Source organism: Bombus bifarius, unplaced genomic scaffold (genome assembly GCF_011952205.1).
Source record: "Bombus bifarius isolate JDL3187 unplaced genomic scaffold, Bbif_JDL3187 scf7180000007970, whole genome shotgun sequence".
NCBI classification, from domain to species: domain Eukaryota; kingdom Metazoa; phylum Arthropoda; class Insecta; order Hymenoptera; family Apidae; genus Bombus; species Bombus bifarius.
In genome coordinates, this window is record NW_022884356.1 from 7,677,892 (window position 1) to 7,697,363 (window position 19,472).

The following is a 19,472-nucleotide window of genomic DNA, read 5'->3' on the forward strand; positions in this document are numbered from 1 at the left end:
CGATGACCCGTCTTCGTCTCGCCTCTGCATAACTATCCAGATATATTTACTTTCTAAATCACTGTGTGAACGTGGAACACCGTACATATACGGCGTACACAGTTGACAATGAGACGCTGCTCTTCCATCTACATGCATACATATATGTATAGGTAGTATACGTAGGTAGCGGAAGTGCTAATACGTTCATTACGTATGGCGCGTACGTCATATCTTAGAGCAGAGTGTTTCACGGTAACAAGGTGATATCAAAGTGAACGTTTTGATAATAGTGGCCGTTCGTTGTGTCAATTTTCGATATTTCGTGGCAAAATAGTAAAACGCTCCTACGTATATGAACCACCGTGTGTCGGCTATCGATTTGTAAGCGATACCTCAGCTTACTCGAAAAGCGTGTGTTCCGCTGCCAAAACATTTACATACAATGCACAGTACGATTGCTCCTCGCTGTTGACAAAGTCAATTTTCAATCGTTGATAAAGTCTATACGGAAAAACGATACAGTTAGGCAACTCCAAAGAAATTCATTTTATTTACCTATGAATATAGCGATTCTAGGAATATAGGAACACTATCGAAAAAATGTATCGCCTAATTTCCCCTAATTTCTATTCGTTGTTTACGAAGATACTGCCTTCTACTACTAATCGTCTAATACAATCTAATATAATCGTAGATGATATCGTAGAAGTACTTAGTAGTATAAATGTATACAAGAAATAGATATCGAAAACAGAAGGTCACTCCAGATACTAATTATGGTAAATATCTAGGAAAAAGGAACCACCTCGACGATTTCGACGACTGTGAAATAAATCTCAACATTTTAAACAACTTTCCCCTATAACCATATATGTACATGCATATGCAAAACTATTCCGCCGTTCGGCCTTAGTTTTCAAGTTGATTTTGATTTTTGGACGTTGCTAGCAAGTATATAGCAATGTTCTCGAATTAAAACCCTCATAAAAATTAAGAGAATTGGAAAACATCGATTATTTTTATGTTTGCATAAATAAAACATTTCCGTTTGATCGGAGTCTAAGAATTTCGCACGGTACTGTACTTACACGTGTTTCACGATATCTTCGCAATCTTAATACTAAACGATACGTAACTTTAAAAATCAATTGTCGGCACTATAGACGCGTTAAGCGCTATAAACTATAGAATTGAAAGCATAGAATTTGCTTTCGCCTAATATTTGTAAATATGGCGTGCTCCTTGAATAAATAAAATTCTAGACTCCAATTGACTGATGACATCAGAGGCCGTAACCTTTTTCCATGGGATCGCTCTCATTTATCTTAGATCGGTCTACGTTTCGATGTGAGAGCACACTTTCGTGTTTCACCATTTTTACCAACGCCACGTGACCGACGTGATAGCGACAAAGAAAAAAAATGCGGTGAGTGAGAATAACATTGAGAAACGGAGAAAGACGGAGGACCTATATGCATAATTAGAATATGGTAATGGTGCGTTGGCCCATTTGCATCATTGAAAAATAGTTCCATGTCACGGGATTGCCCTTTTTTTATATTGACGTCGGGTATAATAAAACGGATAACATAGCATTTTCTGATTAAATGTAGATTTAATCTGGAAGAAAATGGGTTTAATAAGAAATCAGGAGCTGAATAAGAAGTCTGAAGAGTCTTGTATTTCAATATCGCTTGCAACAACCATATACGCATGATACTTGACTCTTAGATCTTTAAGCTTTTACGATGATCGATCAATGTCATACTTTTGGTTTTTCGAGATCAGTTTACTTCTTCAGGGTATATCCGAAACTGAAGGTTTTTCTCAATAATACTTTTTCAAATAGCTATTATCGCCTAGAAAATAAACTCGCACGAAGAAGACAGGCGAAACAAGTCGATTTCTGATATATATATCAGTGGACGACAAATAATTAAATTTTTGTAGTCCTCGTATTTCGTTTCCATAAAATAGATTTGAAATCTTTTTTACGCTACTTAACAGTAAGTTAAACTACTTAACATTAAACTATTTTCAATCATGAAAATGTCGGTATGTGTTTATCGAAATAGTTTGGTATGAGAATATTCCTCATCCGCGAATTGCAGAAGAGAAACGAAAGAAGTTTTATCGAATGATGGTATTATTTTTACACGAAAAAAAATGTTAAAGTATAACAACGATACAACTTTACCTTAAATGCTATATCTTGGAAAAGGAAAAAATATTTCGGTATACAATAAACGTACGAAGCTCGTCGAGACATCAACGCAGCTTTGATCTGTGTCGTATTCGATTATGTAAACAAGTCCTGTTGAACATAGAGATTTGTTTAATAATGTCACCCTGAATTGCCATTATTTTTATCTCGATGTGAAATCTCTTGATCGTAGACGATAATTCTACTGAAAAAACGGAAAAAGGCACGCAAATATATAATTAAATGTGTTGACACGCGTCTATTATTAACTTTGCTGCCTCGTTCCTTAATTTATGTTCAAGTAAACTCGAGTATATTGTGAAATTTTGATGATTAATATCACTCTAATATTCAAATGTTTTGATATTCGAAGAAAGCATTTGGCGTTGTCGAGAATGATGATCAGGATACGTAATTTCTGTATTGTGAAAAGAGCCTCCGAAATTGAGAAATTGAAAAGAATTTTCTACGATAATTTAGATCCATTTAGATCATATGTCTGATAACTTTTGTAACTTTTACTATTTAGATAAGTCTTGAAATTACAACAACTTATCGATTAAATGGTCCCATAAACGTATCAAAATATCCAAGTTAGAATAAAGACATCACTTTTCTCCTTCGTATGCTTATGGCTGAGCAACGTTATAGTATAGAAAAGACACAAATATTCGAATAGCATTTTATCCATACTGCTACTGAGAATAACATTCAGATTCGGATGCGGAGTCGAATGAACGATCGACGAAGAATTCATCTCGTTTGATATTTGCACAGTAACACTCGGAGAATATTAAAACTTTACACGCGTAATCGAATTGTACAACACATTTAAAATTTAAAAGCGGTATATTCGATACAGCGGTAGATATCATTTTGTTTTATACTCGATCGTTAACGTCGTAAGAAAAAGAAAATAAGGTACGTGCGATATTATTTTATGGTTCCATTTACCTTTCTCTCTTCTTTTTTTTTCTTTATCACTCTCTAGTCGATCTAAATATCGTATTTTATGGCCTACGACAGTATCGTAAGAAATAAAAGACATCGTCACGCGTTGCTCTATTAAATTTTATTCGATGATTCTCATCTACAAGGATATCGTAAAATTTAGTTTACGCGATTTCCCTATACCATCGAAAAAACTGTCCCTATACCGTGACATCTTCGACTTGTTCGCGCAATTGTGCGATGTTCGAAGATCGCATGCTTTGGTCGACGTAATGTAACATCTGAAGGAGAGAAAGGTCTTTCCAGAATCGTCCAACAACAGCTACTGGCTTTTAACGTGTAGATAAATATTATATAGATTAAATGGATAACAATTAAAATAGCATGGTAAAAATAACTGTTGCGACTGTTGGTAAACCTCCTGAAATCTATTAAAGTATGAAATTAATCAATTAACGTTTTCACGAAAACCTTCTTAAGTATACGATACAAGACGAGTTCTCTTATTAGATATATAATGATATTATTATTAGATATATAATATAATAATATCTTATTAGGTATATAATGAGATATTAAAAGAAAAAATAACGAGAGAAAGACAAGTATAAAAAGCTGATAAAAATAAATAAAAAATTCTCGTCTGTATTACATTCTTCAGTATCAAATTTTTTACACATCGGATCCGGAAGACAATTATCGCTATCAATGTTGATTGCTCTTATTATAGGGACTCCTATAGATTTTGGGTCCGCTGCAACCTCAAAAACTTGCGTTTATACGAAGTCCAAGATCAACCGTATATTCGCCCATTTGAACAGTAAGTACGTCTGCTATTGCCTATAAAAAAATTGTATTGTTAATATTCACCAATATTGATATGAATATTAATTTAATGATACGAATAATTCTGTAACCTACTATGATTAGTTAAAACATGATTTTCACAATATCACCAAATATGTATTTTACATAATTTCATTTCGTTTCCATTACAAGAACATATAATTGCTTTTTAACATGAATTATGCATGCATTAATATACATGCATTATATGATAATATATTAATTGAATTCTTTAACCTGTATTTTAATCACTCTGTTTGCATGGTATGATTATGATTTTAATATAAACTATAATACATATCATTAATAGAGAGGATAATATGAATCCATTTTCGTTTTTATAAATTTTGTCTAAGACTATGCGATTAATTTACCTAATTACTGTACACATACATACATCTGATTGTCGTTCGTTTCCAACTTTCATGTCTAATTAGAAGAATTCAAATGAGAAAAAGAGATTTAATTAGACAATTCACTGGTCTCGCTATGGTGATCGTTCGAGTATTTGTGAGAAGAAAATATGCAAATAACACTTTTTCCAATGGATACAAGTTCGTCATTTTCCTCTAAGGAAGCGGAATTATTCAAAAAGATCCATGAGACGCGTCTCGATGAGATGTAAATTCTTTCGTTGTTTTATTTACCGTACTTATTTCCTGCACACACCGCTAACTAATTAAACAACTTGAAGAATGTTACTGCTACATGAACACAACGTGTTCTGTTGCGTAAAATAAGGAATTTTTCTATCTACCTACATGTTCTCCACCGTACATGGTTAAAGATTGTTTTAAGAGCAAACCGTACAATTTGAATGAGCAAATAAGGTAAATGATCGATCGAAACTCTTAACGTTCGAACGAGAGTTCGAAAAATGATCGATTTCTGATTTTACATTTTATGCCTCATTCTTCTCTCGCCTAAAACTAAATGCATCCGTCAGAAATTGAAATTTCTCGGAGAAATGTGCCTGTGTATCAACAAAAACGATCTTCTCGGTCTGGAGGCAGCTTCTATCAGTGGCCTTTCTCCTCTTCACGTGACCATATTGAAAAGAATACGAAATAAGGCAGCTCATCGACCGTTAACATTGGCATGCTCCCAGTTAATCGACAAAACGGGCATAACGTGACCTGTATCCGCTATTTTTCGATTCCTGACCTCGAACGAGTTATCGTTGCTGCCTAAAGCAATACATCGCTCACTGGCCAAAAGATAAATATACGATATCTTTGATGCATTCTTTTCACGATGAAACTCTTGCTCTCGAGAATATCTACCCGAGAACCTAAATAACCCCACGAATAACCTGGACACTAGCGTTTCTCAAAACAGGCAAATATATTTATCATAATGTTAACGTTAATCTTTCTCCGACATTTCCACCTATTTTTGATATACTAGATTTTGCTCGGTGTCGTGCAACGATTGCCTGGAGTCGGTTATCAACGCAGAACCTCGATCGTCGGAACATCTCGATAAAATTTCACGTTTCAAGTGACATCGTGCATGATACAGTTATTCATATTTGTTTCTTATAAAAAGTTAACATTATAATACATATACTTCTTACATTTGATCCTAGAAATACAATAAATCGTGACCATGAATAAATAATTATTTTCTAAATCGCTTATTCCGATTTTCAATCGATGCATTCTCGGTCACTATATAATAAATTCTCAAAACAAAACCTCCATCGCGGACTTAAATGTATTGTCAAAATTACTAATTTAGTAATTAGTCGATTACTACGAAAATATGTGCATGTGCATTAATGTGCATTCTGCATAAACATCTGTAGTTCAACGATAATGCGTCGAGCCTAATATTTCCTGAACGAATCGCCTTCGTTAGAAATTCAATTTATCCCTGGAAACATAAATCGACGAAGCGAAAGCGGAAGTTTCGCAAACGCTAACTGACGACCTGCTATCACTTCGATAATACACGGACGCTTTACGAGCTTATTCCAATTCCGACTGGATGGACACACGGTTAAATGGATTTCGTCAATTCATTTACCACTTGATCTAGCCGCGCATTTCAATTATATGTGTACTCTTTGTCAGTAGTATCCGTTAGCGTACCATCGCGACATCGTGGCGTGCACGTGCACACTGCACGCTGCACACTGCACGCTGCACGCTGTACACTGAACACGCGAGCCACACCAACGACAGTTGCTGATAAAGTCGTGGGAGCGGATGCGGTCCACGATACAATTGAATTAATCTCGATCGAACAACACCGTGCCACAAAACGAAACAGGAAATCGCGTTGCCGCGCGCAAAATCGAGCAAACGCGGCCAGTCCGAATCTATTGCCCGTTATTAGCCGTTACTGTTTTCCAGAACGTTGCTCGTTATTGGCCGCCGCCGCGTTTTTTCTTCCTCTTCCTATCTGTTCCTCTATGCTGCGCTTCGTTAATTAGAATGTAACCGGTGCGACGCGACGCGATTAAATTACTCGGCTAGAAGTAATTTATACGATCGCGAACCAGCTTGATCGTTCTAAATCCCCGGCACACATCGGTTTTATAGAGAAATTTTGTTGTCGGCCCGTAGATTTGGAAAAATCGCGCGTCTCTGATATCTTTTGTAAGGGAAACGTCCAAAAGATAAAGAACAGCGAGGATTTATCTATTCTCGTCGTTGCCGAGATCTTCGAGATAATAGATTTTAGGATAAAGAAAATTTATTGCGTAGATACGAGATTTACTTGCTGACTCGTTCTTAATACATCCGAGATTCTCTTTTTTAGTGTTATTTATTAGTTAGGAAGATATTTTACCTAGTTATTCTCTCGCAGCATAAACAAGAAGTTATATTATATCGAAATGTTAAATATGATTTTCTAAAAATATATAGACGTAATAAATGGAAGGAAACCGGTAGTTTCTTTTAACGACATAAAGTTTGTATACAGGACTACATGCCTAGGAAATTGAACTGCAGTTCCGACAAATTTCGATTCGAATTATAAGTTACAGCACTCTCGTGAATTTATGATACGTCCTTATGTAGATTGCTATTGAGAGAAGCTGTAGAAACCCCAAGTTCTTTAAATTTTAATTAGGATCCAAAGTTCTCCTGCTCATAACTAATTAATCTAGAAGTTCTAAGAGAGGAGAGTTTTGGGGAAACTTGTATTTAAAAACATACTATAAATCCACGTAAGTTATGAAATTTGTTTTTCGCCTTGTGTACATAAATATGGACAGTATTATAAACACTTGTAACGAGCAAATTTGCAGCACGTTTCCAATTATAAATTTTTCTACATACAAGGTTATCCACTTAACTCGGAGTTCGCGTAAGCAAGAACGTACGACTATGGTAACAATGCAATATATACGCTTGCTACTGTAATCAAATGTCGCTCGCCATCGATGAACTGTTGCCAGAAGTATAATTAGGCGAGAGAACATAAAGCGGTTTGGTTGTCACCGAAATTCTTTAGATTTGACGTCGCAATAAGGAGAAGGCGGTCGCTGAGAAAACGATCCTCGCGTTTTCGCCCGATGATTTCGTGTGCCTGTACGCTCCTAAAGTTCCGAAGCAAGCAATGGCACCTGGTTCTATTCCCACGTCTAACTCAATTTTGTTCTTTTAATTGCTGATATTTTGGATTGTGCTTACCTCAAATATAATTACAAAGTACCTTTCTTTTAAATTGCATTCAACCGTCAGAATTATGAGCGAATTACAATGAAATTGTTCGCGTTCCTGCAAACATCAAGGTCCTTCTTCTATTTCGTCCAGTAATTTCCATTGTTCACGTATTAAACATTTAGAGACGCCGAACTAACGTGAGAAGAACAAGTCATACAAGAAAGTCCAAATGTTGACGTTGTAACGATATACTCTTTTTACTTACATATACTTACATCGGTGATCATGTAACGTCAATTCACATCAGAGACCAGGCCACACACCGCCACACAGGATGGCACCCAGATGTCTACAGATTCTTGGTGCGCACCCTCAATAGTCTTAAGTACCCACCAGGGGTCTTGGCATTTTCATAGTTAAGGTTCTTCGGACCAAGCGAGTATTTCCTGTCTTAGATTTCCCTTTACGTCTATTGTCTACCACGTATTAGCTTAGAAAGTTGGTTTTCTTCACATCTGGTATGTTCCGTTAGCAACTTTCTCGCGAGGGCGGCTAAAACCGTTCCTGGTCCACCAACCGTCTTATTATCCAATCGGAGACGGTGTTTACTGCCCTCACTTCCTTAACCAAAATTGTCATCGACAAATCCGATAGTCCCGTGTCCTTAGACACACCCACCCCTAGCCTTCCTCAGACATGGTATCGCCAGAAAGACTCACTTATTCCGTATCCTTAGAATAGTCAACATATCTATACCGGTCTCCACCCTTATAACAGTCGCGTACTTAACGTATCGTTGCAACTAAGTCTTACATAACGTGGTTGGAGTGAATTGTGATTTATGTTAATTCAGTGTGTGTTACATTGTGATTGCTGAATTCATAATAAAGTTTAATTAAAACAAAATTAATAGTTGTGTTACGGCTCAGCTACTTTTTATTTTCATCAACTAACCCCAAAAATTACGTGACAATCACAACGACGCTGAACAAGAAACAGATGTATCGTCGATAGCACAATTTCAAGACCCATGTTTTCTCGTACAGCCTGTTGATCTTATAGCGTACCATGAATTCGTTAAATTCGTTAGCTTCGAGAACCGAGGGAACATAATTCTTCTCATCCGTGAAACGTCTTGGGGAAGACGATCGTCCAACGATGAACGAGGTTAAAAGGAAAAGCGTATTACGGTAAATCATCCATGCTATGCCGAAGGTTCAAATTGCGTTTTCTCTCAAAGTTCATCCGATCGGAGATTCGAATTAAGTTAGCCTGCTCGTTTTGAAGAGCCCTCCTCGGCTCCTGGAGCTTCCAGTCCGCCTCCATTTGCTTCTCCGCTATCTGTTTCTGCAAAGTAGCTATACGGTGGTCCAAAATATTATAATCCGCCTTTGACGGAATCGCTGGTCCATAATCGTCGCACGGCACCGCTCTGCTGTCCTGGTGCGCCATTTCCGATACCAAGTGGCCAATCTTATCGCGAAGCTCTGCTAACTGTGTCAATCTCAACGACTGCAGAGATAAAGAACACGTTGTTTCGATTAATGATACGTCAGCATTTTCGAGATTGGAAGATGATCATTTGTCATAAATAGACCGCCAATATTTAACTAGTACGAATATTTTTATAAACACGAGTAAAAAATGTTCATCACACGGAATAAATTCAATCGATAAAGCTAACGATTAAATTAGAAATATTCTACTTTTTGATGAATGAACAGAATTGTGACTGAAATTTGTTTAAAGTTATATCGCTTAAATTTTTAATCGAATTTGAAGATACATTTAGGACATTCGATTTAGTAGAACGGAGGCGTTTATTAATTTCTGGAGTACAGAATGATTTATTGAATCTATCAGGTTTATTCACTTATTAAGTAATATCATTAATCTATATCATTGTGATTTGCATGCGGTAACCAACGTCGATAATACAATATAACGATATTACATGATTCAGTAACGCATCAATATTCGTATAACATGTCAAAAAATATTTGTACCTACCTATATGTCAAACATTTCCATGTACGAATAAAGCGCTTTTTCAAAGATCAGTCTTCGGATCTTTCGCGTTCTTTATTTGTAGAAAAGTCTATATAATTTTTACTTTCGTATCGTTTTTCAAATTTCTTCCCCGGTAATTCATTCGCCTTTATAAAATCACAGCCATAGTCCAAAATATCTTTGTCCATCTCCGTTTCCTCGGGCTCCAGCTTTTTCACTACATGAAATTCATTTCATTAACAATATATATATATATATGTAGTATCGTGGACGAAGAGCCTAAGAGATATCGGGCGAACTATAAACAATGTCGCGAGAAAGTCGAAGTACCGACAGGCCCAACGATGTATCGTCGGTCCTTCGATCGAATAGTTACGCCGAAAAGGCCTACGTGACCCTGGCTACGAGCGTCTGCAGAACACGTGTGCCTAGAAAAGGACAATAGAAGGCTACAACGGCCAGAGAGTCAGTCGAGGAGCAGAGTGCGAGTTGAGCGGATACGGAGTGTGAGTGGCGTTGCCGAGAGAGTGTTGATGGCATTTTGTGAAAGTCGAGTCGTTATCTAATTATTTAGTTGTGCTGTTTTCTGTACGTTTGGTGTGAATAGTTCAGGTTGAACAACAATCGTCTTTTTCTGTCCGATTAACATCTGTATCATCCATTCCTTGTAAATATATTATACCACGATATTACATATATATATGTCAGTGACATAAGGAATTTAATATGTCATTCCTTGCAGAATCTTACAAAGATAATACAATCCAAATGAGAAATTGTTCTCAATTTTTAAAGAATAGTATAATTTCTAGTAGTCAACTGCACCAATACTTTTCAAAAAATATATGTAAGTTTCAACAAATGAGAAATTTTCTTTCAATTTAACTAATTCTGTGCAGAAGAATAATTTGTGGCTTTACTATTATAATCTGTTATACTCGTTTCACAATCCACAAATATCAAAGCACGAGTAATTTGAAGTCGAAATAGGAGGAAAAGCTCGTTACTGTAAAATTATATCTGATACTGCTTAAGATAAATAATGATATTAAATGCCTTTCATTAACCACTCTGCTGGAATTTGCAAAGCGACTTGAACAAAAGATCAAGCACTTACCCTTCTAATTTGAATTCCAAACAAATTGAAACGGTAGTTATCATACCTTCTTTCAATTTGGCATTTTCTCTCCTCAGCTTTTCCAATTCCTTGCGTAGCCTTTCCTTCTCCTCTTGGCAATCGAATAACTGGCTTTTCAGTTTCTCGTTCCCATCTTTTAACTCGCCATTCCCTTTCTTCAATTCGTTCAGATCCGTGGCTAACGCAGCATCGCGTTCTTTGCGTCTATTCTTCTCGTCCCTTAGTTTACCTAATTCCAACCGCAACTCGCTATAATCCCTTTTCAATTTATCCAAATCGGCTTTTAATTTATTCGCTTCGTTTTTCGCCTCGTTTAAATCGTCCCGCGGTTTCGAATTTTCCGGGTTCAAATCTATCAATTCATTACACGATCTTTCGTTCTCCGCTTGACAATCTCCTCATTCGGGTCATCTAATTCAGACTTCGATTTGTCGTAATCGTTTCTTAATTTGTTCGAATCATTCCTCAATCCATTTCATTCCTCCATGGCGTTATTTAAATATTTTTGCAGTTGAGTATTCGCCGATTTCGAACTAATATTTAGCTCAGACCTCGGCCTATTCAGCTCCTTCTTAGCATCTTCTAATTGTTTCTTCGAGGGTTCCAGCTCGTTCACCGTGTTCTCGAGATCGGCTATGTTGTTCTTCAAGTCGCCGTTCTCTTTCTCCGGATCGTTCGCCTGTTTCTCCGCTTCTGCCAATTTGTTTTTCGTTCCAGTCAACTCCGCCGCCAATTTCGCATTGGCCTTCTTCGGATTCGTGTTTTCGTTCTTCGGATTCGCGTTCTCCAGGTTCGCATTCTCGTCCTTCAGAGTTTCCAATTGCTCGTTCAACTTGGCTAATTCTACATTCAGCTCCTCGTTCTCGTTTCTTGGCTTATCGTTTTCGCTGCGAACCTTGTCCAACGCCGCTTTTAGGGCGACCAGCTGTTTCTTCGCGTCGGCCAATTCCTCCTTGGCCGTATCTTTCGCGGTCATCTGCTCCTCCAGCTCGTTCCTACGATTATTTAGCTGTTCGCATAAACGATAGAATTCATCGACCAACTTTTTTTTCTCGTCTAACAAATCAGAAAGTTCACTTTCCAGAGACATTATCTTTGCTTCTATGGTCACGTTCGTCTTCTTCGGTTTATCGATCTCATTCTTTATACGATGCTTTACGTTTGTTAATTCGTCCAATTCGTTTTCCATTTCGTTTAATTGCTTCTACAGTCTATCGTTCTCAGTTTGGCAATTTCGAAGATCTGCTCTCAATTTTTCCGCAATTACGTCCTCTGCGTTCGAGTTTCGTTCTCTGCTTTCTGTGTATCGCCTTCTCCTCTCGAGTTTCGCTTCTTTCTTCAATTAATTTACGAGTAATAAACGAAGAAGACATTCCTCGTATAAAAGATATTTCCAATATTTTTAACGAAGAATTACGCTTATTAAGATTAACGTTAAAATACCCGAAATTTACCTGGCATTCGAGCAAATCTTTCAATGCTTTATCAAGATCAGCTTTTGATTCATCGATCTCCAACTGAAATTTGCAATTCCTCATTTCCCAATGATCTATGTCTGCCTGCAGTTTAGCAATTTTTTCTTCCAATTCGTCGATTAATTTCTTCGGATCGGCGATCTCTTGTCTCAGACCCCTTTCGCCGCCCATTGCCTGAGTTTCATACTTCCACCTCGCCAGCACATTTATCCAGTCCGTTTTTCAAAGAACCTACCTCGGATTTCGATCGATCGATATCCTCTAAGGCTTTTGCCAATTCGCGTCCCAACCGATCGATTTTCACCAAGTAAATCCGCGTTTTTCGACTTCCATTTATCCAATGCCTCTAGTTTCCGTTCCAATCCTGCGTTTCTCGCTTTCAGACTGGCGATTTCCTTCGTTAAACGATCGTCAAGTTCGCGAATATCAGACTCGAAAGCTCGATTCTCTAATTTAAGCTGATCGCTGTCGGTTCTCAGCTTTCGCATCTCGTTCGCGCAATTATCGAGTCCATCCTTCAAGGAACCTGTTTCGGATTTCAACCTCGGATCAATGTCCTCCAACACCTTTTCCAATTATTTTCTCAAACACGATCTACTTCAGCGACTAAGTCTGCGTTTCTTCCCTTTGTCTTATCCAACTCCTCCAACTTTCCTCGTAATTCCATCATTTTAGATCCGAAATCGTCATTTTCCTTCGTTAAGCGATTCTTTTTCAACTCGAACTTCTTTACTTGCAGTTGCATCTTTGCAAGTTCGAGTTCCTTATCATTAGCCGCTTTCGACGCGTCAGCAGCGGCTTTTAGCACCTCCGCTTGCCTTCTGCAATCCTCAAGGTCATCCCTTAACGCTTTCATATCTCGTTTCAACGAATCGTTCTCGATCTCGTCGAGGCTGTACCGCGGCTCGTCCTTCAAGTAACTTCAGTTTATTAAGTTCTTTACCAGCTTCGTCCAATTCGGCTCTCAGGCTCTCTCGTTCTCCGCCATCGCTTGTTCCAGTTGCTTTTCGATACTGTTGCTTATCTCGCTTCGCCTTGGCCAATTCATGCTTCAGTTTGTTGATCTCTGCTTGCAAAGCCTGCTTCATGCTATCCTAGTCGTTCCTTAGCTGGTTATTCAAATTGTCTAGCTCCGTCGTCCTTTCCATCAGACCGTCGTTCTCGTTCTTCAGCTGCTCTAACCGAGCCCTTAACTTTTCGCTCTCGCCGACCGATGCTTGCAACGCTTCGCGAAGTTTGTCCTTCTCCTCGCTCTCGGCGTCCATCTTCCTTCAGACCAAAAATCTCCCTCTGTAACTTTTCAATCTCATCTCGGTTTCTCTGCAGTTCCTTCGGCAACGCGGTCCTGGCCGCCCTCTCGTCCTCCAGTCGTCCAGTCAACATCTCCGCCTGTTTTCTTGCCTCGTCCAGCTCGTTCGGCAAATTTTCCTCGTCTCGCCTTAAGATGCCCGCCTCGTTTTTCGAGATTCGCTGTTATCGCTTTCGCGGCTGCAAGCTTTCCTTCGAAGCCGCGTAGCTTCTCCGAAAGTGCGTGCTTGTCCAGACAACGCTGTTCCAGCTGCGCGTTTCGCTTCTTACGCTCCTCCAACTTATTCTTCAGTTTGGTTATCTCAGCTTTCAACTCATCGATCTCGTCATTTGCCTGGTCGAGTTTTGACTGTAATTCTGCCGTCTTGTTCTTGTAGTCTTTCCCCAACTTGTTCCTCCGCTCCGGTAAGTCTGTTATCCGATCGACTCTATACTTCGGTGCTTCTCGCTGTTTGTTTAGTTCGTTCAATATTTCTCTCTGATTTGAGATCGTGTAACTGTGACTTTAGACTTCCCACTTCCGATTTCAGAGAAGATAATACCAACAAGTCTGTCTGTGATTGTCTTAGGTTGTTCAAGAATCCTGCGATCTAAGAGAGAAGCTATGGTTTTTTAATTGGTATCGTGCTTTTGATTAATATCGTAATTTGTAACCTCGTTAAAGGGTATTATACATACGTAACTCAATATGACACATTAAAAAACATTTAAACCGATGCTGTTCTCATTGTGCTTCCTATATGTGTGGCCAAAAGAAGAATATCCCTTTTTAATCCCTCTTCCACCTTTGAATATTAATTACGCATGCACTCCGTTTACTCACTCTTTCCACTCCTAACTGCTGACTCCTCATCTCCTCGACAAACCCTCCGACTAACGCTTTAACGTATTACGAGAGAAAAATCAGTTCGCCAGAATTTGCAAATGGAAAAGTCGCTCGCGTTAATCGAATGAAACAAATCTGCTAATTTCGAGGCTGGCATACGTTCTACGATAACGTCACTAGTGCAATGCTGTTTTTGGGAGAAGTTGTTTAGAGAATTCTAAGATCTTACCTACACATATACGCGTGTATAAGGGTATAAAATCTTTTTTATCAAACATCATCGTCACTAGTTCGAGCGAAGACTAAAGACTGGGATTAACCGCTGATTAACGATGATCCGTCAATGATGCTCGGTCTAATCTCTACGAAGAAGCTGTTCGTCACGAAGAAGCTGTTTTGACGAGGGATGAGCATACGAACAGATTGTTTAATGACCGTTCACACTAAACGACTACCAGCGAATTCTTCCTCGTTTGCCTCTAAAATCGAAATGCCCCTTTAGAAAAAGAAACACAGAGAAAGGTTCGTCGTCTAATCCATTTTCGCATCAAATCAAATTGTTTCATCGTCTCGATATGTATCGTATTATCGTTTCGCAATATAAACCAACTTTCATCGCTATATAATAAGTTTTATGAACTTATTTGCAATCCACCAGCTGACGTTAGTTTCGAGTTTTCAATCATCTAGATATCAATACCTCGTCATCTTCCCTCTTGAGCTGCTCTTTCGTGGCTTCTGTCCGTTCCAATGAACCTTTTTGACTGACCATCGATTCCAATCCTTTGTTCAATGCATCGATCTGCTCGACTCTTTCTTCCAACTGCTTTCTTAGATCAGCCACGATATCCTCGCAATTGTTCAACTTATCCAGTAAATCTGAAATATCAATATACTCCGGCACTGCGATTGTTTCGGCCGCTTGCGATATCGTTTCTGGCATTTCCTTTCCTTCGAGCTCAACCAATGCACTACGCCAGTCTGTTGCCTGAGAAAGAAGAAGTTCGTTTTCCAAACGCAGATCATCGCGGCTTTTCGAAATGTCCACCGAGGTTACGATCGATTTCTCCACAACTTTGGAAATTCGTTGTTCGGCCGATTCACGTTTCACGAGATCACGCACTTTGTCCTTTAAACGATATATCGCGGGGCAGTTGACGTCCTTCTCGGTGTGCGCCAGTCTCAAACCTCGAGTCCGATACCGTGTCCCGCAATCTGTCAGGGCAACAAAGTTTCTTTGACACGTTGCACAACCGAGGTCATAAAAAATTTTCAAATCAGCACGTTTCATGGTTAGTTTCGCTACAAGAGATACATTGAAGCGATAAAATTAATCAGCTTTGGAAATACAAAGCATTTGGATCTTCTCCTACCAACTCTATACTCTTGTCTGATAATACCACTATGGGCAACAGCAGCAATGAGCCATATAAGCAAAATAGAGACAATGCAAGCTAAAATTCTTAGAACGATAGTAAACGCCCCATGATACGTTAGAGACGAGGACATTCGGAAAGACCTGGGAATACCAACGGTCAAGGAGGAGATTAGCAGATGCGCAAGAAGGTACAGAGAAAGAATAGCAACACACCCGAACCGGCTGGCAGCGGAAACGATCAACGCATCAAGCATAGAAAGAAGACTAAAAAGGAAACACCCAGCAGATCTCACAAAGGATATAACCTAACAAACACGAAGATGGTACTCCGCTGGGGGTAGCCACCCACATATAATCAAAAAAATTCTACCAAATGTCCAAATCGGACAAATTGTGAATGTAAACAACTAAGAAAAAAAACTCTTGTCTGATCTGTAGGATTTCAGGCTCGGTTTGGTTAAATTTACTATAAATTACGTACATGCGATATTGATACGTATAATAAAAATATGAACGTTTCTGCGGTCATAGATTTGTTTGAGCAAAGTTAACCGAAATGTACAGATACGTAGGATCGATAACGCGTATCATTCTGCTACCAATGGTTCGTTGTTGGCAAGAGGAAACGATTAAACGAGGTCTAAGTGTACGAAGAGGAGAAAGTAGCGAGCAGTAGTACTCTTTCTTTTCAAGCGCCAAAACCCTCTCCAAGATATCTCATCTTCTCTCTGAGGAAGTGGCGTCAGGATCGTCGCAGAAATCTCGCTCGGCGAGAATTTCCTCGAGATCCCTCGCTTTATCTTGGAGCACCGCGTTTGCATTTTGCAGCCTTTCGATTTCTTCCCAGGAGTGCACTAGCAGCGGATCGGGCTTCGATATCTCATCCGCATTTACACCTACACGAAAACATCTAATCTCTAGAAACATTCGGAACAGTGCACGTGCACGATACCGTTCAAAGAAAGCGCTCTGAATTTTAAAGGAAAATCCCTGAAGCTAGGAAGCTCCGGTCTACATTCGCAAACAGCCTTCGGTTTGTATTGCTATTACGGAATTTACTAGTAGAACCTCGGCTGAATACTATGCAGTACTATATCGTAAAGTACATAATGTAGCGAAAAATTTTGTGAATTATGGCAATAGTACAGGCAAAGCACAAACGAAGAAACGGGGATCACAGGCATGAAATATAACTACGATTTTGTCGATTGTGATATTGGTCGATGGTTAAAGTTTGATATAATGTTCTATTCGATACAACATAGTGAAAAAGAGAAGCAATCTATTCGATGCAAAGGTGTAAGCTACTTATTAGCAGTAGGTGAGCGATCCATCAAGTTTTTATGAAAAAACTAACAGAATATCGAATGCCTAAAATATGATAACTGGACTGAGAATTTTTATGGAAATTTATATTTTTATAAATATATTAAGATAGCTGCAACTTGAGTGCAAATTTTTTACCTGTTAAAAAGTAGACACCTCGATACTTCATATAAGTATGTTTGCACGTTATATGCATTCTGTGTATTTTTGCATCTTGAAATTTCGCATAAATGCATGAAAACGCGCAGTCTATTATAGTCGATCGATATCTTTGAACTGAAGATGTTTTAAGAGAATCCCCCAAGCAGAATCTTCCTAACAGTTGGCGCTTCATAAGACGACCTAACGCTCGTTTCGAGACACTTGTTCGCAAACTATCGACATCGAACGAGCCGGTCACAGTGTATATAATTTCTGCCGTTTCGCTCTTTACAGCACTAATTGCACGGAACGTTGCTCCTTTCGACTCGAATTAAACGACTAACTCGCAAAGGAAGAGAAACGCGATCACAAGGGTATTCGTACAGAATTCCAATTAATCAATTACGAATCAGAGAGAGAGAGAGAGAGAGAGAATAAGAAGAAGAGATTCATAAAGGAAGAAGCTAGGAAATATCACACATCGATACCGAATGACTGGAGGGCTCGTTTCAGAGACCTATTTTCGCTCTCGAGTTGAAGTCTTTTCATTCGCCACTTCTTCGTCTGACACTTCATTACAGCGAGCTTCTTCGGGGCAAACGAGAGGTCGTACATTTCTGCTTCTTTGTCGCTCAAGGGATCCTAACTGCAGCAATAGCACGGCTCGTGCGGTGGATCGATCGATTCTCGCGACGATGCCTCGCATCCGCGCCGGCACAAACTTCCATTATCCGAGTAATCTTTCAAAAGTTTTCCGTAATTACAAACCGCTTGCCTCGCAGCGCGAGACAAGAATTTTAACGTCGATTCTCGTAGCTGTACGAAGGAAACGGAGAAACGAGTTTAAAGCTTAGAGGTCCCGCGAATTCATTCTAGAAACCGAGACTCGATAGTAAAGGAGCTTTATATAATAATAAAGCGTCTATCGAAAAACAAAATAATTCACTATCCTAATATTTTCTATTCCTAGTCGTACAACATCTACGATCGACGTTGTTGCCTCGCGTTCACCAACCTCCTAAATTCGTTTCCCAGCCAACCGTTAAATCATATTTTACAGGTTATCCGAACGTAACTATTTTCCCGCTGCGTGTTTTTTCCTCCCTGTCACCGCGCCGATGTCACCGAATCACCGATGTAAGTGAATTACGATCGTAAACCGATTACAGACAGTTCGGCGCACCTAAACGCCAAACTGGCCTCGAGCACCAGGTGAAACAAAACATTTAGCCTGGATATACGAGTTTGGGATGATGTATTTCGACGCGGCAGTCACACTTTTGCTGCCACACGACCGCGGTCATCGATGAAGATCGATAATCTGATTTAACGTCAGACCGGTCTGTTTTATTGGGCCGCGTAATAAATTTGTTCAGATTTCGACGACGCGACGCTTAGATAGATACGTTTTTCATACGTGATACATATACGTATTATTTAGCGCGCTTCCGTAAACATTCAGAGCGCACCATCACCGATCCAATTTACGAGAACTTTTCCATCGTTTGCTGTTATTTCCACATCATAGATTAGCATCGTAGAAATGGCAAAAAAGGAAATATCTTCCCGCGCGATATCAGCTAGCTGTTACGTTTCTTTGCTCTACGTATGTGCAAATTAACTGTCCAAAGACCGAATATATTTCTCTGAAATTCTGTCAAAAACGTCGTATTTCTCTATTACCAAGTTACATATTTTAAAATTACAAAAAGACCGATTTTATTTACGAATTTTGGAATTCTTCCAATGAAAATAAAAGAAATATGTACCGTTGTGTGATAAATCGATACAGTAAATCCTAGTTATGTCTATAATTCGGATTGCGTCTTTAACCAAATAATTAAGGATAAAGAAAGGTGCACAACAATTTCTCTGTATCGTTTTCTTATAAATTACTCTAGAAAATTAGAAATCTGATTTTACTATAATGGTGTTTCGTTCCACTTTTGGCGATTACAAACGGTTATTTTTATATTATTTCTTGAAGCAAACTTCTTAAATATCAATAGCGAAGATGGGACGAAAGGAGGATTTTTATTTCGATCAAGATACGACAAAGAAGCTAAAAAGATCATTCCGCTTCCAATTGATAGCGTTGAAAAGGTTAGCTATCGGACGCTATAATTGCACGCGGTGCCACTAATAGCTCTAATCGGTGCTACTAATAACCCTAACAACTTGGGAAATATTTAACTTTATTATACTTCCAGCTTTCACTTCGCCCGACCACTTTGCCGCGAATTTCGCACGCAAGTTTTCATATTCCTGTTC

General features: G+C 38.8%; 2 protein-coding genes across 3 annotated transcripts; both read right to left on the minus strand.

The window, feature by feature from the left end:
* Positions 1–8,577: 8,577 nt before the first annotated feature.
* Positions 8,578–12,274, minus strand: LOC117213003 (protein bicaudal D-like). 2 transcript variants are annotated; one of them, XM_033458214.1, is made up of 3 exons: positions 10,773–12,274; positions 9,610–9,826; positions 8,578–9,111 (listed from the first exon to the last, which is right to left on the minus strand). In XM_033458214.1, the coding sequence occupies exon 1, from the start codon at positions 11,934–11,936 to the stop codon at positions 11,223–11,225; it is 714 nt and encodes a 237-aa protein (XP_033314105.1). In that variant the 5' UTR covers positions 11,937–12,274; the 3' UTR covers positions 8,578–9,111; positions 9,610–9,826; positions 10,773–11,222. The 2 variants fall into 2 exon arrangements, with proteins under 2 accessions (XP_033314105.1, XP_033314111.1); XM_033458220.1 differs by having other exon boundaries at positions 10,727–12,274.
* A 3-nt stretch (positions 12,275–12,277) lies between these two features.
* LOC117212780 lies at positions 12,278–15,758 on the minus strand (the record flags this gene model as incomplete). Its single annotated transcript, XM_033457805.1, has 3 exons — positions 12,278–14,835; positions 15,057–15,571; positions 15,730–15,758. Coding segments are annotated over 3 exons (580 nt in total), but the record flags the coding sequence as incomplete, so codon positions are not given.
* Positions 15,759–19,472: the final 3,714 nt, after the last annotated feature.